Here is a 22,056-nt window from a genome sequence, read left to right as displayed (position 1 = left end):
TTGTGCAACCCACTGATTTACATCCCATTTCGCCGCTCGCGTTGTCGCCCATCTAGATCGGATTGTACACGAGACCTCAATGGCAACGAGCGTGACTGCAGAGTTGCTACTGGATCCGAGGCTGCAATATCGGACTATACATATTGTACAAGTTTATGTGACCCGCACGAGAGCGATATATACATTTTGTGCTCATTCGCCCAGATCAAGATCGTAAGCAAGGCCAGCAGGGCAAGAAGTACAAGTATGAACTTTCTCCAAACTGATTCACGAGTCGTAAAATTCGATCTAATAATCGTTTGAATGAGATCCTCACTTCCAGCCTGTGGAAAGTCCATTGCAATAATGCCCAAACGTCGCCTTCCAGGTCGTAGATTCAGATAGTTCCGCAGCCTTGGATTGATGCCTTCTTCCCAGTGAAAGCCATAGTAGCCTCCAATGGCGATGGCCCGTGGCGTCAACTGATAGTACAGATTGAACTCGAAAGCACTGGTGAAGTTGATGTACCAGTGGTTCGGGTCTAGATCATTCGCTGCTTTCTCTAACAAGCCCGACACGTCTCCGCCTTTACTGGTGATCAAATTTGGCAGGGAGAGGGGTTCCGAGAAGCTGTAGTGATCTTGAATGGTGAGTTGAACTTCATGCTGCGTATGAATTGTGAAGGGTGTGCCTGGGTTATCCTGCAATTGTTAGATTCACTCACACAGGGTTGTACAGTAATGGAGCTGAGATCAACTCACCTGCCATGCAGTAACATCGATACCAAAAGCCATGAGTCGCGGACCGTTGTAGCGTCTCAATAGTTGAATCTTGCCTCTCAGCTCTCCGACACAGGGTGTAGTGTTCGCTATGCGCCAGCGCTCAGGTCGTGCCGAAATATTCTCGTAAACCGCTTGCGCGAAATGCATATTGGATTGCTCCGCCTTTCTGTCTTCCTTGATCTGAACGACCAGTCCTTCTGTCAAATGCCCGTCCAACCATTCATACAGTACGCGCAATACATCGCGGAGTTTCAGACGTAAGAGGTACGATCCGTGGACCATTTCCGCGACATCGTGCACCAAACCACAACGGAGGTCGAAGTATCGAATGCCGGAGTCAAGCTGCTGTGCAAAATCCATATTTTGTGTGGCGACGAATGGCCATGGTTGCGTGTACGCTGCAGAGTCGTGGGTGCCCGGGATTGAGAGTGATGATACTGGGGCGCCATCGTCCAACTTGGACATCCAGGAATCCTCTACCCGGCGCACGCGGTCTGTTCGTGAGCAGTACAGCCTGCGCTTCTCGTCCAGGCACAACTCGAGGTTGGCGCTGTCCATAGTTCTTGTTGTGAAGTGGTATAACCCAATCAATGTCTTTTCTTCAATCGAGATGCAGTCAACGGCGGTCCGTTGCTCCACGCAGCGTTCTGATCTGCTCCCATGACGCACTATTTTGGACTGACTAAGACATTGAAGGTCGTATTGTGTGAGGTGTAGAAGAGCGGAAAGCACGGGTCTGCTGATCGGCAAAGTCGTCTATTTCCACGCGCCACAAAGCCACGAGCAAAAGTCGAGGTACGGATATCAAGCATGAACCAGGTTTCCTCTTTCTCCACGACAATATTCTTATACAAATTGCACGAGCATCGCCGACCGGGCATGTAGACTTGGTATACAGGACCTGACTTGTCAATTGGTTGCTACACTACAATTTCCATCCCCGCCTCTTAGCAAGAACAGTTTCTTGCCTAACAGCCAAGTCGCTGATGATTTCCTCTGATCCTCCTCCCACTACCATCATTCTCAGATCGCGACTCATTTGCTCCACAACAGCACCGGGACCTCCCTTCTGATACCCAGCTCCACCAAAGACCTGCTGCGCTTCACGATTTGCCATTTCCTGGATTCGCCCTCCTTGCACCTTGGCCAATGCGATTCTACCAGCCACATCCGGATCCTGCCAACCATACGGCGAGACTTGAACAGCATATGCGATCTGCTCAAGCCAAGCCCAGTGGCTCTCGATATATCTCGCCATAGTCGAGAATTTGTGAGCGATGATTTGATTCTCGATCAATTTCTTGCCAAATGTTTCACGCTTGTTCGCATAGTCGAATGCGTGCGCTAGGCAGGTCCTGGCTTTCCGGTTGCAGCCCACGGCCATGATATACCGCTCTCTGTTGAAGTTCACCATGATCACTTTGAAGCCCTCATTCTCTTTTCCCAGAAGGTTTTCTACTGGTACTTTCACATCATCGAGTTCGACCAGTGACGCGCCTCCAGCTTTCTGGCCACTGTTGGCTATTCTTCTCATCGACACGCCAGGTGACTTCACATCTATCACGACGACAGAGATACCCTTCAAGCCGGGTCCGCCAGTGCGCACTGCGGTGGTCATGTGTGTTGCCCAGGGAGCACCAGTGATCCATTTCTTCCAGCCGTTGACGATATAGAACTTGCCATCTGGTGTCTTCTCAGCGGTTGTCTGAATGTTGGCCACGTCGGAGCCGCCACTTTGCATCGGAGCAAACGTTAGCATAGTATACTGATAGAAGATGCTGACGACAGAGACTCACCTGGGCTCCGTGATACCCAAGCAGAAAGACGTTTTCTGTGTAAATAATCCTGGAAGCCACTTTTGCTTCTGTGCCTCCGTGCCATGATGGATCACTGGCGGGATTCCAATGACCGAGCCACCGCCTAGAGAAGACGTAACACCACCCTCAACTCGTGATGTTTCATCCGTCGAGATCAGCAAATGGAAAGCATCTAGCTTGTCGACAGGAATGCCTCCAGGGAAGGGAATATCTTTAGGCCTGTATTGGATTGGGACATCCGAGAAAGCGAATCCTGACTTAGCCCATTGAAGTCGGCTCGGTTCTGGTGCACCTCCAGCTTCTTCCTGCTGACAGTCAGCACAAGACTCCTAAGGCTGAACAATCGATGGCCGCACCCAATCTAATGCGTCCGGTAGGATATGCTTGTTCACATATTCGCGGAGAGCATTTCGGTACTTCTTGTGTGAGTCGTTGTAATATGGCGATGGAATGCCATGAGACCACGCAGGCTCACTCCAGGGTGCAAGGTTGCCAAAGGCCCGTTCGCTCCGCTGTTTGGACATTGCAGCGGATCCTGGTCGGATCAATGTCGTGATCAATGATTGCCGGACGCGATGCTTTCGAAGCGTGATGTTGCAGTCTGTCAAAGCTGACTTTGAACGATGGTCTTGATGGTCAAATGATGTTCAAATCAAACACTTCGCCGGGTTGTGTGTATGTCAAGTAGACAATATGCAACCACGCTAGCGCGTAGGATCAGGACCTGGGGTTTGGCGCGGAGGCACATGTGCAGCAGTCAGCAGCCGAGGCTCGAATTTCTGTCATAAGCTTCGCGAGTCGCTCTCCCTGCGAAGACAAGACTTCGATGATCACTACATGACCTTACCGGACAACCGAAGCACTACATGACGCTTGATCACTAAGAAAGGAGCACTGCGAGGACGATAATAGCGCGATTCGTTGCTGTTGGGAAATGCATCTCTGGTTCAGACTGCACTCGCGTGCCGGAAAGCATGCTATGCATTGAACCTGCAAACAATGTGACATAATGCTACGCTATGCAAGTTCGTCGTAATCGTCGTTCCATCCCAGCGCCTCGTATATGGAAGTTTTATTCTTCATTCCTGGGCTCTCGAGTCCAATCCCGGAGTCGTCATGCTGATCCGACAACGCTAGAGAAGTATGGCTCTCAGTCCCAAGGCGCGCAGGTTCTGTGCCTTGTTCTGCCAGAGGGGTTTCTGCAAGTGCAGGCATACGTAGCGGACGCAGTGGAGTCGCTAATATAGATGCGCTGCGACTGAGTGTTGGCGACTCTATCAGTGTACCGGGTGCTCGAGCAAGCCCAGATGGCATGAATCTCGCAAAGCCGCGGGACGGCGTCTCTGCAACGTCTTTGTGTCTTTCTCGATGTCCGGTATGCGGAACAGCAAAGGTGCTGCTCGGCACACATGCGTCGGTAGCGTTACCGATGGCCGATGAAGGTACTGCTGTCGTCGAACCAGAGTGTACTTCCAGCATGTTTTGCGACTGACGGCGGCCAGCTGGCGTTGCTTTTACATGTCTGGGCGTGGCAGTGATCCTGGTGCTGTCCTTGGCCGATATGCTGCGTTGTGTTTGCGATCTTGGGGGCTTGCTCCTGGCTAGTGCTCGCGCGAAGCTCTCATCCGCATTCCTGGCAGTCTCTTCCGTCGCAAGCGCTCTGTTGGGTTTTCTTATACCATTAAGCGCATCCTTCAAGATCTTCTCCTCCAGGTCCTTGTTCTTGCGGATCTTTGCCTGGTTGGCTTGCGACATTGCCGACAGGTCAATCTGTCGATGCTTAGCGGTATAGTGATCGAGACCCGTCGGTTTCTTTCTGGACACTGTTGCGGCAGTCTTCGCAGCCGCAATGTCGTGCAGGGATGGGGTCACGCTCCTCTCCCTTTTGATGAGCGGAGCCAACGCATCTTTATCGGTAGATGAGCGCGTGAGAGCAGGAGGCTGTCTTCCAACGTGGTTCAGAGTGTCAGTAGACGTGCGACCGAGTGGCTTCCTGGGTTTCTTTTCAGGCGGCTGGCGGACAGTTGGTTCACCGGGCTTTCGTGGTGCCTTCACTGGATTCTTCTCGCGTGGCCGTGAAGCACTGGGCCCGCCGAGCTTCTTACTGACAGAATTCGCAATGTCGAATATGCGAGAGGCAAAGAAGGGTATGATTACCTCAGCGGCAAAGGTCTTGAGCTCATCCTTTATGTCTGCATTAGCACTGCAGCTCTCGCCATCTTTCGTCTTCACTGGCGAAGCTTCAACGGTGTGGAAGATGTTCAGTCGCTCGACGAGTATGTCCAAGCTGGCATGAGCATCAATCTCCTTCTTCTTCCGTTGCTTCTTATCTTTTGAGCCGATGTCACCATTGTTTCCGGGCGGATCCTCGCTCCGCACGGCGATGGGAGAATTTTCAGGACATGCTGCAGCAACTTGTTCTAGAGCCAGAACCTCCATGGCCACTACTACTTGCAGTAATGTCTCTCGGTTGCGCACCGCTTGCAAACGGCGCTTCAGCAGAGCCTCATTCGTCTCGTTCGTCAGTGGTGTTTGCATGTCCTCATCGTGTTTTCGCCACCATCCCTCGATATATTCCTTCTCGTCCACGAATAAACCATGCTTGTCACGCTTCGACCGCCACTTCTTCTTCCTTCGTGACTTGGACAGAGTAGTGGGCGTGTCTAGTACAGAGATATCCTTGACAATGCCGGCCAGGACATCACGAAACTTCTTATCCATGCTGGTGGGATTCAGCATGGCTCCGCGCAGGAAAGCAATGAGTGTTGCTGGTTGCGAAGATAGTGCAGCTCGTGCTCGCGCAAGAGGTCCCTTCACGAAGTATGCCAGCGTCGTCCTCGACAGGTATAGAGCGTCCAGATAGTGTTTCGACAAGTCCTCCAACGTCTGATCGAAATTTGCCGTCTGTAGCACTTCCGGGAGGGGACCTTCAACGCACGCTGGAGACTCTTGGCCTGTCGGTGGTACCTCTTCTCGAACTGAAGGCGAAGGGCCTTGTGGCTGCATCGAAAGCTTCGGCAGCTGCTCACTGGCGTACGTAGAATAGGGGGACGCGCCCACTGCGGCCATCACCCACCATGACTGGTCCTGGCCGCCTAATTGAGGTGCACATCGCTTCTTAGCCGGGGCGCCAGCTTCTGTCTCGGGTGGAGGAAGAGCGAGTAGCTCCTCCAGTACGACGGAACTCGTCAAACGGCACAGAGCATATTTACGAGTCTGCACACGCTCAATGGCGTACAGCGAATGGTCCGCTTCAGCCTCCACCAGCAGAAGAGCGGTACTGTCGTGGAATTCCTGACCGGTCTCGAGCAGGTGCACATGGGCGGTGAACAGTCGGCGACAGTCCTGAGCAGGGTCAAGGTATGCTATCGGCAGCTGAGCACGCGACAATAGACATTGCGGCGTGAGGACGAGGGAAGGCGTTGGAGCATCGGCAGTACAGGCGTGCACAATGATGGGCCGGCGGTCAATGTCGGTTCGGGAGTCGTCGAGCTCGTCTCGCCGGCGCTTCTGCGGGGTGGTGATGGGAATAGCGGTAGTGGTGACGGGGCAGGCGGCGTCATGGGAGACGGACATGTTCCATGCAGTGCTGCATGGTGCGTGGTGGAGCAGAGGAGAGCAGAGCAGCGTAGACAGAAACAGGCGCGTCGTGCCGGGTCGACGCGCCGTGCCAAGCCCCGTCCCCACGATCGTCATCGCCCGCCGCGGGCCAATGTCATCAGCAGAGCTCGTGTCAGAAGGAGCTCATCACCTCACCACGGCATCGGCATGCTGCACTGCTGCAGGTCAGCTGCCATGCAGCAGGAAGAGCAGGCCATTGTACATGTAGCTACGCTCGTGCAGTCCCCAAGACCACATCCACCGTAGCCGTCTCATCCACCTCACGCACACGCTCTGCCACCGCCCATGGCCTGTCCCCCCTCATCCAGCACCACCGCCACCAGCAACTCCACCCCATTGCCACCACCGTTGCTGCGTCTGCCGCTCGAGCTGCGCCAGCACATCTACTCGTACCTGTTGCCGCGCGAGAACGTGTCGCATCCGCTACCCTCGGTCGGCATCACGTCCGTTGATCACCGTCCACCTTCGCGACCGCTCCTCAACATCCACCCTGCCCTGACTGCCGAGATCCTCGACTACTTCTACTCCATTTCCACGTGGAAGCTGGTCTTCAGCCATGCCTTCAACTTCTTCCGTGTCGATCCGGATCTGCGGAAACTGGAGCAAAGTCCCAGCCTGCGATTGATCACGAAAGTCGAGCTCGTCTTCTTTTGCGACGTCCTGCTGCTCCAGAGCTACCCGAGCTTTGGCCTGGAGTCATTCTGCACCGAAATCAAGCGCCGGGCGACCAGAGCATGTCAAGTCTTGTCGCATGCCACGCACTTACGGACAGTGGTCGTGAGCTGGTGCGATTCGACCAACACTGGCAGATGGTCTCAAAAGAGCGACATCATCGCAGCGCTGCAGGTCTTGGATACCCAAAGTCCTGGCCTGCGCTTCCAAATTGGCAGCGTCAGTGCCGATGATGTGGATGAAGAGCAGTTCGCCATGGCCCTGCAGAATGTCCTGGGCGTAGGGCAGAGACTTGACACTGTGCATCGTGGCCCTGATCCTGCTTCGGAGCTGAGGTTGTTAGCTTTCGACGTACGACAGGAAAGGTTGAAACTCCTCTCGCAACCCGGCGGTTATCCCGAGCAACGCATGACGAGGAACGGCTGGAGGGCTGCACCGTCCTCTCTTCCACCCACTCGCGAATGATTTACGAGAACGACAGCTTGAGGAGCGATTTGCATCACGATGCCATCAACATCATGCGGAATTTATGCGCCTGATTTCAACCCCATTGCATTCTGAACTGCCATCGGGCTCGTTCTTTCGAGGCATCCGAATCACTTGAGTATCCATATGCCTCGAGGGGAGAACGGGACTTGCTTCATCGTGGCCATCTTCGGCGCATCAAGCAGAATTTAGGTCATCTCTCGACGAGCTTCTCTAAGTAATACGTTGACACGGCATTGCATGGAGGACTTGTTTGGTGGTATATCGGAGGCGAGGAATATGGACGGAGCAGGGTAAACGTGCCAGCAAGTTTCGGTGTTGTAATTGGGACAACCCCAGAAAACCATCGGCAAACAGTAGCGCAACTTGGGGTTTGTGCTGTCCGAGCTTCTTGTGGTACTTCGTGGGCCTGTTCCATCAAACCCCGTTCAAATTTCAGCTTGTGCTTAATCAATAAGCACATGAGTCTCCGCTATTCCAATGCAGCTGTCTCAATCCCAACTTCACCGTCCTGGTGGCGCCATTTTCGTGCCAACATACGTCTTCTCGCCGTCAATATAATGCAGATGAACGTTCGACCGGAAACCTGACCACCTCTACTAGCGTCTCATAACCTGCAATGGACAAGACTGAGGCTTGGGATGGCCCTCCCAGCTACAGCACTGCTGTACACGGCCATCGACGAAGAACTGTACGCCGCACGCTGAGATATGCCGCAGTCGCTTGCGTAATCTATCTTCTATGCCTCAAGTGGCCTGTGCCTCGCCAAACACACCCATCACATCTTCTTTCTGCCGAAAAGCTGGAACAAGATTATGCTACATGCACCAAGCTGCGGACCACGCCAACATATCCGACCGAACATCGTAACGCCAGTGCTCGATATGTCCCTGGCACCAGACCAGTCTTGATACGCAACGCGACGGTCTGGACCGGCGAGCCGGAAGCTGACACCGGAGAATACGTCTGGACTGCGCTAGATGTACTCCTTCAAAATGGTCTTATCAAGCAGGTCAGCGCACAAATCGCGGACGAAGATCTGCCCAAGGACTATGATCTTGTCGATGCCAATGGAAGACAACTCACTGCTGGAATCATTGATATGCACTCACACACTGGAGTGGATTCATTGCCGGGACTCAATGGAAACGGCGATGTAAATGAGCTATCAGAGGACATAACTCCATTTGTTCGCAGCCTCGATGGGTTTAATCCACTAGATCATCAAATCCAGGTATGACTTTCCTGCGTGCTATCAAGGAGATACGCTGACCTAGATTTGAAGGTGATAAAATCAGGCGGCGTCACCACATCCTTGATTCTACCTGGCAGTGGTAACAATATTGGTGGCGAGGCCTTCGTGATCAAGCACGCCGTTGGTAAACCTGATGGTCGACCAGAATTGAGCATCGTAGACTTGCTTGCGGACCCGGAGAAGCACCATCGATACATCAAGATGGCATGCGGCGAGAACGCCAAAAATGTGTATGGCCAAGTCGGAAGAAACTTTGGTCCGTACAGCAGATTGGGAGAGGCATGGTATTTTCGTCACGCTTTTGAACAGGTATGTCAGTCATTGACCCACGGTCTCGCTACGACACCAGCTTGTGGCTGCGATCATCGACGGTTAACATCCTACTGCACAGCACGGCAGTGCTGTGAGCCTCACATGATACTGATCAATTCCCAGGCTGCAGCTCTCAGGGATTCACAAGACGAATGGTGTGCCGCAGCGGATGCCATTGGTGTCCAGAATATGGAATCTCATCTGCCGCAAGACCTCAAATGGGAGACTCTGGCCGCCGTACTACGAGGCCAAGTCATGGTCAACACCCACTGCTACACAATTCCCGACCTCGAATCATTTATTGGCTATACCAATGAGTTCAAATTCCCCGTCAGGGCATTTCATCACGCGCACTCGACGTTCCTAATCCCAGAGGTGCTGAAGCGAGCATACGGAGGCCGGGCTCCAGCTGCTGCGCTCTTTGCAGACAACATGAACTACAAAGCAGAAGCCTACGTCGCGAGCGAGAAGGCTGGAAAGATACTTCATGAAGCTGGCATCACACCCGTGTACGTAAGTGACAACCCCGTTCTGAATGCACAGCATGTCTTATTTGAGGCTGCCAAAGCATATCGCAACGGGCTACCGTATCATGTTGCTCTAGCGGGCGTAACGAGCGCCTCTGCAGAACTCCTAGGCCTTGCTGAGCGTATTGGCAAGGTCAAAGCCGGATTGGACGCTGACGTTGTTCTATGGGACTCTGACCCGTTGACTGTCGGAGCCACGCCATTACAAGTGTTTATTGATGGGGCACCACAGTTCAAAGAGCCGATTGAGCTCGAAAAGCCTCTCAATTCACCACTGGAACCATCCACTAGCCGTGATTTGGAAGACAAGCCCGAGGAAGTACGCAATATTGTCTTCACGGGCATTTCAAAGATCCAGATCCCTGGGCAGGAGCAGGCAGCCGACACTACTGTTAAAGACTATCAGCTGGTCGTTGCAGATGGCAAGATCGCATGCGCTGGACAATGTCAGCACATGATATCTGCAGACAGCGCTGTCGTCGCACTGGAGAACGGATATATCACTCGCCCTCTGACCGCATTCGGTAGCCTCCTAGGACTCGAAGAAATTGCCGCCGAGAAAGCCACATCCGATGGCTCACTTGATCAAGATTCCTTCTCAGCCGCCATTGATGGACTGCGACTAGAAGGCAGAAATTTGGTTGCTGCTTACAGTCACGGCGTCACGAGAGGTATCACAGCACCCAAATTCGGCAGCTCTCAACACAAAGGCCTGAGCGTCGCATTTCGCACTGGCGCCAAAAACCCTCTCGAAGGGCATGCAGTCATCCGTCAACACGTTGCGCTCCACTATCCTTTGACGTCGAACATCAAGCGAGGAAAGACGCCTACCATTTCCACGGCCATCGCCGAGCTGAGATCGAAACTCCTTGACGCACTGTCTCCAGCCACGACAGACAACGAGAAAATCTCACCAGAAGCTGCGGCACTGGCACAAGTGGTGAACGGCACGCTCCCACTGGTCATCGACGTCCACTCTGCCGATACCACCGCCGCCCTACTGCGCGTGAAACTCGAAATCGAACAAGCAATCTCTACAACCAAACGTTCTTCCACTAAACTCCGTCTCATCATCCTCGGCGGCGCAGAATCACACCTTCTCACCAAAGAACTAGCAGAAGCCAAAGTCGGAGTCATCCTCGCCCCTCTCTTCAGCTACAGAGAAACGTGGGAGCAACGCAGAGCATTGACCGGTGCGCCACTCACGAATGGTACAGCTGTGGATGTGTTGCACGCCGCCGGCGTCAAAGTTGCGATTGGTGTAAATGAGGATTGGGAAGCGAGAGATTTGTCTCTGCAAGCTGGTATCGTGCACGCGAACAGCGGCGGCAAGATCAATGAGACAGAAGCCTGGGGTCTGGCATCGACGGCCATCTACGATATACTTGGCATTGAAGAGGAAGAAGAAGATGTCGATGAGTTTGTCGTGTTCGAAGGCAACCCGCTGCAGATCAATAGTCAGTTGCGGGCAGTAGCTGATGGACGTGGCAGTGTGAGTGTCTGGTCCTAGGACGTGGCCAAGCTCATGGGCTTCATCTGAACTTGTGAGTCTGAAGATCATAGTTCCAATCATTGCCTCATCTAGCCATACGCTATCTACGCTCCAACAACAGGGTATCTATTGAGTCGCCGCACGCCCTGAAAATGCTGAATTTTCCTCAACGGCTTTTTTGAAAAGTGGCTCATGAGCATGCATTGATACCATCCCACAACCATTGCCTCACCTCTTCGCCTGAGCAATGAACGTACTGAAGAACTTCCTGAATACGAGCACATCTCCGCTGATGCTCGTGAGGTAAGATTGAATGCCATCGTCATTGGCACCAAGGTTGCGCAATTCATTCTGCAATTGAGTGTTATAGGCCATCCCGTTCTTACGCAGAATGGTCCACTGCAGCGCTGCAGCTTCTAGGAGAACACTTCTCATCTGCGCATCTTGCGCATTGAAGCCTTGACTAGACACCAGGGTCCATGGTAAAGGTGCAAACTGCGAGAGAATGAAAGTGTCGAAGCCTGGCAGGGCTGGCTGTGCAGTTACATCACTGCCGGCGGCTATGTCCGGGCCACCCCAGATGCTTGTGATCCTATTCAAGACCGCGAAGGCCAGCCGTGCACTTTGAGGATCTGATGTGTCGCAGGAGAAACGTGTGATGGAAGCCACGAAAGAATCAAACACGCCTTGATTCGCAGGCGAAACGAGCACGGAGCCGAGATCGTGGTTCAAGATCACGAGAACAAAATTGAGATACTCACGCCTCAGCTCCTTCAGCTGAATCTCGTCGTCGGTGCCTGTGATCTCTTGCGAGAAGCCAGTGAAGACGCGCTGCAGGAGCGGCGATAGCAGTTGGTCAAGAATGGCAAAGATCTCTGTTTTGAAGCCGTAAACGACTTGGCCCAGGGTGCGAAGGAACATTGCCATCTCATCGTTGGATGAAGCAGATGACAACAGGCCTTCAATCCAACGTGGAAGCTGTGGCAAGACACGCGATCCAAGAACTCCCAGGAAACGAGAAAAGGCGTGTCGTGCGGCTGCTCGCAGCTCTGAATTATGCTTGAGATTCTCGAGTGCAAGCAGCACGGTCTCGCCAGCAGACTCAAACTCCTGCGCTACCTCTGGGGGAGGGGGAGTGCTGGATTGAGCACCAGGAGTCCAATCCGAGTATCCGTTCGCCAATGAACCGAGTGCCATGATAACATGGTGCACCTGCAGGATTGCTCTCTCGTCTCCATTTCTAGCTGAGGCTAGATGGTTGTTCAGATCTTGTGCGAGTGGTTCAATGACCAGTTTCGCGATGGCAACCTTGGTTGGTGTCGCTACATTGTGCGTCGATGATACTTGTCCAATGGCTTCAAAAAGATATAGCTGATTTTGGAAAGCGCCGTCAGTAGATATCCCATCGCCCGAAGAGTCGTCGTCCTCATCCTTGTCGTCTGGAAGCTCCGCTTTTATCGTCAACAGATCAGAGACGGCCTGCACGATGGTCTGGGCGAACTCGCCCAGCTGTGCTCGCAAGTGTTTGACAAAGCGCTGGAATAGATACCACGACCGGAGTCGGACCTTATTCTGATCACTGTGGATGAAGGTCACGAAATTCTCGAGCACTTTGGGAATTCCAGTGGCATTTTGTTCGAAGAACTGCACGTAACGAACGCACAATTCCATGTACTGCAGCTGCACCGCCGGGTGCGGATACCTCGCCAGGTCCGAGGCGACCAGGGTCGACATCATCTCAACTAATCGCGAAGCGGCCTCGGAAGTAGGCTTGCTTTTGCTGTACAAGCCACCATTTCTGACGGCCAGCTCGCCGAAGTGATGCATCTCCAACAGAGCCAGGTCGAGATCCCTCCAGTTCGGACGATCTTCTGAGCCAAGTTGTCCCAAGGTGTTTGCCACAACCCTAGTCAACGTGTCCATGTACATGGTTTCGTCGACAGCTGCAACGGTCTGTTGCAGGACATGTAGGCGCTTTCTGAGCTCCTGGAATTCAGCTTCGTCGGTCTGCTCATCCTCGTCACCCCAGTTGGCAGTATCATCGTATTTCATTTTGGCAATGATGGCGTCCAAGATCGGCTGCAACATTGCCGAATAGTGACCAGGAAGTCCACCTTTCGACTTGTTGAGTTTGCGAAACATGGTGAGCAGATCTGTCAATGAAGGAATCACGGCCGAACAGATCTCATCGTATTCATCGGCGAAGAAACGTAGCAGATACGGTACAAACGTCTGCAGTTGCTCGTCCGCCTTCGTTCTCGTTTGGCCATCAATGTTGTCGTTGTCGAGGACCTTGACCACATCGAATACAACATTATTCACCAGCTTGGCCACTGTTTCCGCAAGGTCGGTGTCATAATCAGAAGTTGAGCGCAGTTCCGCGAGCGCAGGACTGACAACGAGCTGTCCGACGATGGAGCCCAAGTTGAGGTAATTGATAAGTTCAATCTTGTCGTTCGGCTGCATCTTCTTGCCAACAGTTTCAGTGAAGGTGTCAATGGCGGCATCGCGCGCTTTTGCTTCTCGGCTGTCGGCGCTGAACGTTCCCTGCTGGCCGGCAATTTCTAAGAGGGCGCTTTGGATGCGTTCATTAATAACAAGCCATATGTCGATCCAGCTGACCCATTTGGCGATCGTCCGCAAGCACATCTCTACCAAGGCAAGATCCAGCTGCCTCCATCTGGACAGAATCTCCTGCCAGACTGTTGCGATCTTGTTGACATCCCTGGCCCGGATCAAGTCTTTGAGTTCTGTACTGCGTCTCTGTTCGTCTTGGGTCCTTGGAATCATCACATCGGCGATCTCGTCATGAATGGAGCCAAGAATTCGCAACAGCAGGACCGCGCCACCATACGCTCCATCTGCACCAATTTCTGATCCTGAGCTGGCAAGTGCAATAAACTCGTCGAAGAACTCCGTCCAGTCTGAGGCGAAGAGGGAGGTGAAAAGGTAAGTGAGGGTCTGCGTGACTTTGTTCTGAATGGTTGGTGTGTCTGTTTCGGTCGAGCCGGGACTGTAGCGTCGACGAACATATTCCATCAAGCGGTATCTGACATCGCTCAAACCACCGCGGTCTAGGCGTTGTGTTTGCACAGCATTGTTGACGACCTCTAGGCAAACAAGCCGTACCACCTCGGAAGGAGCAGGCTGCTGTGTGAAGAGCGCGAGGCAGACTTGCCATGCGTTGGGATCTTGTTTCAAGACATTCAGGAACTCATACGCCTGTGCCTTGAGGTTCTGGTCGGTGGTTGGGTTGAAAGCGAGCTCAATGGCGCTCTCAACCTGGCTTTCCATGTTCGTTTGTCCTCCTTGTGTTATTGAGGTCACCCCCCAGCACGCGCCAGAGCTGTGCAGTTATGTGTTTGTAGCCAAGCGCTCATGGCAGCGCGAAACGACGCTGCCTTTGTGGGAGTTGCCGATCACTGCATACCAGTGTTTCCACGTGAGACCGACACCGATGTGAGCAGGAAGGAGCGCGGGCAGCGGTGTGTCAACAAAGGCGGGGGCGGGAAGTGTCTGCGGTGCGTGGGCGAGTTGGCGGCGGCCTTTCGAGCGGAATGTGTGATGGGAGCGGTGGTCGTGTGCTCGGTCAGAAGCTTGGTTCGAGGCAAGGTGCTGTGCAGGGTGCTGTCCCGTAAATTTTGAAGGTGAAGGATCGTTTTTGACGTCGTTGTTTAAGCTTCTTCACCTGAAAAGCCGTGGTGGGGTTTTCGCGCTACCTACAGGGGTGCTTTGGGCGTGAACATCCACGCCTGCAGTGATTCAATGCTGTGGAGAAGTAATCAACATCAGCAGATCTCAATGTGGCACGATAAGCTGATGTACGAGAAGCGCTGTTTTGGAGAGTGACCTCGAACTGAAGACGAACAGTTTTGGACAGGAAACAATACGGCAACTGAAGGAATATGTTGACGGCACGCCAGCAACGTGAAGCATTTCATGATCATCATATATACAGTCATACTTTGCACAGAACTAAGCCTCCACTTTTGATCACCTACCATCCACGTTTTGCGCAGCATGAAAGTCCCGCAGCGGTAACGCACCCGGGCTCATAGGCGCTCCGTTTAGCTGCGTAAAAGCAGTAGTTCGAGGCGTCATGGGATTGTTGTACGTCCCAAAGCCGGTCGGTGTTTTGGGCAGGTTCAAGAACAATTGTCGATTGTGTTCCCTCCTCTCCTCCTTCGTAAGATCGTCGTCCAGGCCGTACATCGATAGCTTCTTCATCTCCAAGTCCGATCGATGATCAGCTTCTCGCTCCGCTCGCTCCTCAGGTGTGGGTATGCAGCTCCATATACTGAGGCCGAGATAGACGACGAAGAGAGCACTGCAAATATCAGTTCTCCTGTTCTCAGAGAGAGGTGGATTTCGTCGGCACTTACAGCATTATGATTACCACTGCGAAACTCGCACGCGCTTGCATGCAATAGCTGCGATTTCCGGGAGTCGCATGGCTACAGCCTTTGCTCAAATACCATGGCATTCCAGGCGAAGGATGGTCCGGATCGCTCATATCCGCCGCTGACTGATTGTAGATGCTCACCGCGTAGAGCGCCACCAAGAGCGCATGCGCGAATGCGCTCAAGGCGGGGATCCAAATGTGCATGATGAACGTAGCACTCTTCACAAGAAGAACGAACATGCTCACGAGACTGATGACCACATTAAACTCGGTCATGCTAAAAAAGGTCAGTGCAATTCTTCCAGGTTTTCCTGTCGCCCATGGAACCTACTAAGAACTCCACACTGTTGGCGTATGTGCCGGTCGCCAGTTCGCGTAATCGTACAGTATTGAGTTGGGCGCGCTATTGAAGCCTTTGTCGAAGCCATTCTGCCACAGTTTCGTGCGGTATTTGTTTGGTTGTGCAATGCCCATGAGTGCCAGACAGGCCACCGTCAAAGGAAACTCGATGATGAGAAGCCAGACGAAGATCTTCGGTGTCCGCCATTGCTTTGCGAATATAATCATCTTGAATCGCACGTTCCTGTGCGGCTTTTACACAGTTGCTCGATTCGTGGCCCGGTCACACTCGCGACTGATGTCCCCTCCGCCGGCGAGCTCGGAGGGCTGAGGGCGTGGACGCGTGTGGGCGGCAGGTGGTGTGTGGTCGTTGTCGGATCTGTCTACTCGGGGGCCCAGGACGTGCAGAGGCACTTACATTGGCGATGAAGTTGGCATGAACAGAGATGAGGTGCCACAGGGGCGCAAAGTGCGGCCATTATGGATGGGCATGACCAGGAGCGCGGCTGGCCGCTGCATTCGCATCACAGCAGAGTGCAGCTAGATCCTCCAACAGCGAAGGACAGCTGAAGACGAAGCGCCGTGTGGGTGTGACGCCCGCACCCCACGCCCAATCAGGCGAACAAGCGCTGCCAAGACTCGTCTGTGGCTCGTGCCGATTGGCGAGAGCGGCGGCGTGCTTTGGCGTGCATCCATGCCACAAACTCGACATGGCAGACCGACGGACTCGGAGCTTTTCAAGCTTTTGAGATGGAGCCTGGTGCAGGAGTGCAGGTCGTGATGCCGGCAACCAACAGCTGGGCCGTCCGTACATCATCTTGTGCCTGTGCCTGTCGGTACACGTACAACGTCATTCGCTTTCCACGCTGGATCGCAGCGTGCAGAGAGAAAGCTATATCAGCCGAACGCTCACGCCTTTGCTGTGCATGCGACCAAAGCGTGAGACATGTGAGAGCTCTCGACGAGCGTCTTGCTGTCTGCGAACGCTGTGAGGCCAATCTTCGTTGCTACCTCTGTCCAAGCCTCTCGGGCTCTTCTATCTCTACATTGCCCCCGAAATTATCGTACCTTTGATAGGCGTTTCCATTCCAAGTCTTCCACTGTATATCGAGCTTGAAGCAGCCCAGTGATATGCAATCCTACCGTTCAGCATAGCATTCCGTTCCTCTCCATTAACCCCAAAACGCCCTAAAAGTAACAACCAATCAATCCGTCGGGGTATCTGTCGAAAACGCTGACAAGAAGTATCAGGCTCAAATTGTGCAGCAATCCTTCCCAGCAATAGGGCTCCATCTTGTACAATGTAGCATCGTTGGTCACGCGCCAGCATTTATGGCGACTTCCAGCTCTCCTCTCAGCGTGTCGCACCGAGCTTCAAAGCCAGATATGATGTCCTTGCACTGTCCTCCACACCATCTATCTTGAATCTTTTCGACCCAGCCATTCCGCTGCAGATCCACTCGGGCACTCTCAGCTCTTTCTCGTTCACGTCGTAGTTCCACCACCATAGTCTGTGTGGTCCGGAGATGCCTGACTGCCGAGTTGGTGATCTGTTTGCCCATCTGCAACGTGTCTGTAAGTTGAGACAAAGTTGCAATGACCTCCATTGTCTCTCGTTCGAGTTTCTGCAGCTTTTGAACAACCACAATGTCCGGCTGAGGTATGCTCTCCTTCAAGGCGTCCATCAGAGGAAGTGTTTCGTCAATCAGTGCAGGATCCAATGGTGCTGCAAAGCCGGCGACCACGGGGAAAAGGCTGTGCGTGGTTGTCTGCATTGCCTTGGCTTGCGTTGAAAGATGCGAGGTCAGGCTGTTCGTGCCAGTCGTCAGTCGATGTGCACCGGCTTCGAGATTAGTCTGGTTGCCTAGGTCCTGTAGTTGCAGGATGGTTCGAGGAACGAGGGGATCCTCTGACGTGGAGGTATAGCTGGTCATGCGCGCTATTGTGTTCATCAGGTCTTCCAATTCCAACGAGAATCTATCCTCAATGTCCATTTCATCCTGCGGCTCTGATGCTCGGGTCTCGGTGGGCGACCGCTCGTCATCCCCTCCGCCGAAAGGCTTTGAAAAGTTGCGTACATGCTGGCCACTTCCAGCATTGGGCGTCTTCGTTGACTGCGCGTAGCTCACGTCGATTCCGCTGTCGCGACTTTGCTCCTCCCCGTCAGCCTGGAGGCCCTCTTCAGTCGGGCCCTCGTCGAAGTCTTCGTCTTCGTCCAGCTGATCCAGCTCATCAGCAAGATTGCCCGTTCCTCCAATGCCGCCACCTTCATCCGCCGGCGAGCCTGGAAAATCTGCAGACAGTTGTGACGCGTTGCTGAATCTGTGCCGCGACTTGGGTGTGGTAGGACTTCGGTCGTGATTCGAAGAGAAGCTGCTCGTTCGCCGTCGGAGATGTTCGCGGTACGAGGATCGTGAGGGGGACGTGTCGAGGGGAGACACCATGTATTGTCGCACGGGCGACAGTGGTGGACTGGCGGTGTCCATGCTGCTCAGTCGAGCCGTGTGAGTGCTGCTGGAGTTGCTTCCGTCAACGCCGTCGTTTTCGCTCAAAGTAAACTCGTCCCGTGCGTTGTCAAATGTATCTACCGGCCGAGAAAGCACAATCAACGCCGTCGTTATGTGGGCAAAGAGGTCGCGCGGTTGCGGAACTGAACATTCAAGAAGCTCCAGGAGATTGGACGTAATGTGCCGAGCGATCGACGTGTCAGCCTGAGGCCCACATCTGCCAAGTCAGGGAAAGTGGATCAGCCACATGCAAGTAGTCAATGTCGTCGTTCAAGATGCCTCTGTGGACTGCATGAATCGTTTCTACGATACTGCCAACAGTGGATATCTACAGAGCGACTAGCCTTCTGCACCTTCGTCCATTGTACACAGTGACTTGCACCTAGCCCGTCTCAACCCAGTCCGGCGCCATTCATCCCTTTCCATCCTCAGTCGTAAATATGTCCCTCGCTCCGAAACGCGAGCATCGCTACTTCAACACCAAAATCAGACCGCCATAGTGCGCCTGCGCTGCCCGAACACCGTCTCCCGCTGTCATCGTATGTAGAACACAACGCTCACAAAAGCCACCTGTATCAGCAACGCCCGCATTGGATCTGCCTGCCAAGTATGGCGTTTCTGTCATCAGGAAGAATTCTCGGCAGACGCATGATTTTCATTTCCGAGAGGATCACGCCGCCTCTTCCAGAACTTCAGTCCTCGCAGTCGACTTCGACTACGAGACTCGCGAAGCTGGTCCGACTTGCGCGGATCCAGCCGCGAGAGCGCCGAATCACCACTGGCCACCCTCGACACGATGGGCGAGCCTGACTTACTCGACCCCAGCACTGTTTCGCTTGGAGGAGTATCAGGCAGTGCGGCAGGCGCCGAAGCATGGTGTGCGCCGTCCAGGCTATCCGGCAAACCAGTTTCGTGCGCCGCCGAAGAGCCGTCTGTCGCTGCTGAGCTTGCAAGAAATGTGCCGTGCTGTGTTCCCGGCTGCATCATGTCGTCTTCCGTGGGAGCAAGTGACGAGGGCTGTGTGGAAGGCGACTGTGGATCTGTCGTAGCTGCTACCGACGTCGTAGTCTGCGATCGGGACGAAGGCATCGAGTGCCGCGTCCCACCGGAGCCTTGCGCCGCATTCTGTTTAACGCTCCCACGCTTCGCTGGCGAAGCAGCTTTACTAATCCTGGTTTGTGACGACGAAGGCGACCCTCTAGTCGCGGGACTGCCTTGGCTGGTAACCAAGATAGTTGTCAGACTTTCTTCTTTGCTGCCCCGTCGCGAACCGGGATAGTTCTGGTGCAACTGCCAACCAGCGTCGGCCGAGCCTCGGCGTGAGCCTGCAGCAGCTATATTGTGCTGCGCATAAGCGCTCAGCTCATGCATATGGTTCAGTGCAACGTCTTTGCTTGATCGCCTGCTACCCCCACTTGTAGGCGATAGCTGTATTGCGCTGGGCCACAGGACCGGTGTCGAAGCCCGTTTCTCTTCCGCCATAGACGGTCCCAGAGACAGATTTTGGCGTTGTTCGCTTGCCGGATGGCGTGCAGGCGAGACTGGTGGGCCAGCTTCGAGGCCTGGTTGGCGTCGGATAGGACTCGTTGGAGTTTGAGGGATCGTGGTTGGGAGAGCAGCAGGTTCGGACTCCCTTTTGCGCAGGCGTGCCTCCTCGACCTGTGAGTCCGTCACGGAGCCATATGTCTTCGAAGCTCTCCGTGTGGTGCCGTTGGCTTCGCGACGAGCAGTCTCGTCTACGATCCGCCGCTCCCAGACCTCCTTGTTATGTTGCAATTCCGACAGTGTGCATGAAATGTTGGGCATTACTTCAGATATGCCCTTGAAGAGGGGGAACCCGAATAGGTTCATGAAGCCTTTTTGACTTTGCGCCGCGGCAAGGAGGTCATTCTCATCTGGAGGGCCGCCAAACAAGCAGGTAGGAATCTCGAGCTCCAACTCCAGTTCTCCTTGTCGCGCAAATTCATGCATGAGAATTTTGGCCCACTGCGCGGAGATATCAAAGGGACGGGCGACATTGGAAATGTCTGCTGCTTTCAACAGTAAAGCCATGACCAGCTCTTTGGTGTGAGTTTTGTCCTTATCGCCCCAGTCCGTCAGGCCCGAATCGCTCTTCTCCAACTTCTGCCTCAGATCAGTCAGATAGCCCATGTATTCGAAATGTCGTTGCATATCGGTGGCCAGAATGGTGGAGATCATGTTGCTTCGGAACTGCGCGATGCCATTCAGCTGCGGCCAATGCCTCCTCAGCAACTGCGAGTACGCGGCACAGTGGTAGTTTTCGAGTACAGATTTGTCGTTGTACAAATGCGCCAATTGGTGGTTACTGGCCACCAAAAATGCATTGTTGACACCTGGATGACCCACATCGTGTCCGACCGCTGACACGAGGAGAATCAGAGCTTCAGTCGGCGTGAGGAGTGCTTCCACAGCGTTAGGCTGCGCCTGCTCTCTTCTCTGAGATGCGTCTCGCACAGGTGCTGAACACAAGCGCACATCACACAGGAAGACGAACAGCGATTGCGTCACATCGACGGCGTGCCTCCAGTTGTGATAATGCACTTCGCGTTCATGCTTGTACTCGCGCCGCGCTGCGAGGATAAAGGTCATCAGTTGCGCTCGCGGCAAGCGGTAGGGCTCCAGACCGGCGTCCTGTAGAACAGTTTCGAGCATGATCATCGCTGCGTAAGCTAATTCGTCCATGTCAAACTCATGAGCGGGAAAGTGCCATTGGCCCACGGCGTCCTCGACCGCCTTCCTACGCTGAGCCGAGAGAATCTCGTCAGGGCGATGTGAGGCGAGCTGCGGTCTAGTGGCATTACCGATGTGCGTTACCAGATTGCGGGCCATGTCGGAAGCGAGGGAGTCAGCTGGCGCGCGGGTCACCTCCTTAACATGGCCAACGAGTCGATGAACGGCGTCGGCGCACAAGGGACTGCGCATCGTATCCAGCGCGCCAGCGTCCAGGTACATGCTCTCAAAAGAGTCGTCCGAGAAGCGAGTGAAGTCGGAGGAAGAATCTGCTGCCCACAGTACAAACAACATGACCTGACGGCCGAAGCGCTGGGAAGAAACATCGGGGGCCAGATTCCGCAGGAAAGAGATGGGGTCCGACGTGCGACTGTGGGCGCTCGTGTCGGCGAACTCAACCAAGACAGCGGTCGGATTTGTGTGGGCGAAAGTTTCGAGTCGTTGCAAACATTGCTCGGGGTCAGAGCTCACAAAGACTGCATACGGTCAGACAGAAGATGCATGAGGAAGTAAAGCGGCGCACCTGATTCAAAATTGCCTACATCCTCGTCGAGGAGCTTGCGCACATTCTGATAGACGTGCGCGAGCGGGTCGCGCAATGCGCGCTCGCCGGGTGTCAGCGCCGGAGGCTGCGCTGCAGTGTAGAGCTCGCAGACATGGTGTGCGCTGCCTGGGCAGTAGTAGACGACCCGACAAGAAGGCTCATCGTTCGCTTCCATCTGTTTTGCGCCGGGCACGCGAGCTGGTCGCAAGAGTCGCCGCAGGTCGAGTTGGTGGTAGGCGGGTCATAGGAAGCGGCAGTGCGCTGGCGGGAGGAGGAGCAGGTTATCGGCAGTGAGGCATCGCAGCGCCGCAATGGCAACCACGACGCTCGCTGGAATGTGGGAGGGGTCGTGATGGAGGAATGCGCTTGCGAGCAGAAGAATGTCGTTGGTGGACGAGCTGCGAGGGCGTGCGCGAGGGCTGTGGGCGGAGCAAGTGAGGGACTGCCTCGCGAGGAGATCGACGCAGCCTTCCACCTTCCTTCCTGTGTTCTACGGCTTCGAGAATGCCGCTAGGACGCTCGCATCCTAGTCGTCACATTGACCCGCTGCCGAGGATTATCTAATCGCGG

The 22,056-nt window shown here is 54.1% G+C and overlaps 9 protein-coding genes across 9 annotated transcripts; 2 read left to right on the top strand and 7 right to left on the bottom strand.

Annotated features, from left to right (window-relative positions):
• Positions 1-134: 134 nt before the first annotated feature.
• Positions 135-1,319, bottom strand: CKM354_000320700 (uncharacterized protein; the record flags this gene model as incomplete). The annotated part of the gene is made up of 2 exons (XM_044798392.1): positions 135-680; positions 741-1,319. The coding sequence occupies 2 exons, from the start codon at positions 1,317-1,319 to the stop codon at positions 135-137; spliced, it is 1,125 nt and encodes a 374-aa protein (XP_044654327.1).
• A 367-nt stretch (positions 1,320-1,686) lies between these two features.
• Positions 1,687-3,102, bottom strand: CKM354_000320600 (uncharacterized protein; the record flags this gene model as incomplete). Its single annotated transcript, XM_044798391.1, has 3 exons — positions 1,687-2,494; positions 2,558-2,883; positions 2,935-3,102. 3 exons carry the CDS (start codon positions 3,100-3,102, stop codon positions 1,687-1,689), a joined length of 1,302 nt encoding a protein of 433 aa, XP_044654326.1.
• A 493-nt stretch (positions 3,103-3,595) lies between these two features.
• On the bottom strand, positions 3,596-6,154 carry CKM354_000320500 (uncharacterized protein; the record flags this gene model as incomplete). The annotated part of the gene is made up of 1 exon (XM_044798390.1): positions 3,596-6,154. The coding sequence occupies one exon, from the start codon at positions 6,152-6,154 to the stop codon at positions 3,596-3,598; it is 2,559 nt and encodes an 852-aa protein (XP_044654325.1).
• A 330-nt stretch (positions 6,155-6,484) lies between these two features.
• On the top strand, positions 6,485-7,336 carry CKM354_000320400 (uncharacterized protein; the record flags this gene model as incomplete). Its single annotated transcript, XM_044798389.1, has 1 exon — positions 6,485-7,336. The coding sequence occupies one exon, from the start codon at positions 6,485-6,487 to the stop codon at positions 7,334-7,336; it is 852 nt and encodes a 283-aa protein (XP_044654324.1).
• A 640-nt stretch (positions 7,337-7,976) lies between these two features.
• CKM354_000320300 (uncharacterized protein) lies at positions 7,977-10,961 on the top strand (the record flags this gene model as incomplete). The annotated part of the gene is made up of 3 exons (XM_044798388.1): positions 7,977-8,591; positions 8,643-8,921; positions 9,048-10,961. The coding sequence occupies 3 exons, from the start codon at positions 7,977-7,979 to the stop codon at positions 10,959-10,961; spliced, it is 2,808 nt and encodes a 935-aa protein (XP_044654323.1).
• A 210-nt stretch (positions 10,962-11,171) lies between these two features.
• On the bottom strand, positions 11,172-14,237 carry CKM354_000320200 (Ran GTPase-binding protein LOS1; the record flags this gene model as incomplete). Its single annotated transcript, XM_044798387.1, has 1 exon — positions 11,172-14,237. One exon carries the CDS (start codon positions 14,235-14,237, stop codon positions 11,172-11,174), a length of 3,066 nt encoding a protein of 1,021 aa, XP_044654322.1.
• Positions 14,238-14,936: 699 nt separating this feature from the next.
• Positions 14,937-15,912, bottom strand: CKM354_000320100 (uncharacterized protein; the record flags this gene model as incomplete). The annotated part of the gene is made up of 3 exons (XM_044798386.1): positions 14,937-15,270; positions 15,326-15,622; positions 15,677-15,912. 3 exons carry the CDS (start codon positions 15,910-15,912, stop codon positions 14,937-14,939), a joined length of 867 nt encoding a protein of 288 aa, XP_044654321.1.
• Positions 15,913-17,000: 1,088 nt separating this feature from the next.
• Positions 17,001-18,170, bottom strand: CKM354_000320000 (uncharacterized protein; the record flags this gene model as incomplete). Its single annotated transcript, XM_044798385.1, has 1 exon — positions 17,001-18,170. The coding sequence occupies one exon, from the start codon at positions 18,168-18,170 to the stop codon at positions 17,001-17,003; it is 1,170 nt and encodes a 389-aa protein (XP_044654320.1).
• A 645-nt stretch (positions 18,171-18,815) lies between these two features.
• CKM354_000319900 (3',5'-cyclic-nucleotide phosphodiesterase PDE2) lies at positions 18,816-21,661 on the bottom strand (the record flags this gene model as incomplete). The annotated part of the gene is made up of 2 exons (XM_044798384.1): positions 18,816-21,418; positions 21,466-21,661. The coding sequence occupies 2 exons, from the start codon at positions 21,659-21,661 to the stop codon at positions 18,816-18,818; spliced, it is 2,799 nt and encodes a 932-aa protein (XP_044654319.1).
• Positions 21,662-22,056: the final 395 nt, after the last annotated feature.

The sequence above is a fragment of the Cercospora kikuchii genome (assembly GCF_019650295.1).
Source record: "Cercospora kikuchii DNA, contig_00002, whole genome shotgun sequence".
Classification (NCBI taxonomy): domain Eukaryota; kingdom Fungi; phylum Ascomycota; class Dothideomycetes; order Mycosphaerellales; family Mycosphaerellaceae; genus Cercospora; species Cercospora kikuchii.
This window is presented reverse-complemented; position numbering and strand designations above follow the sequence as displayed.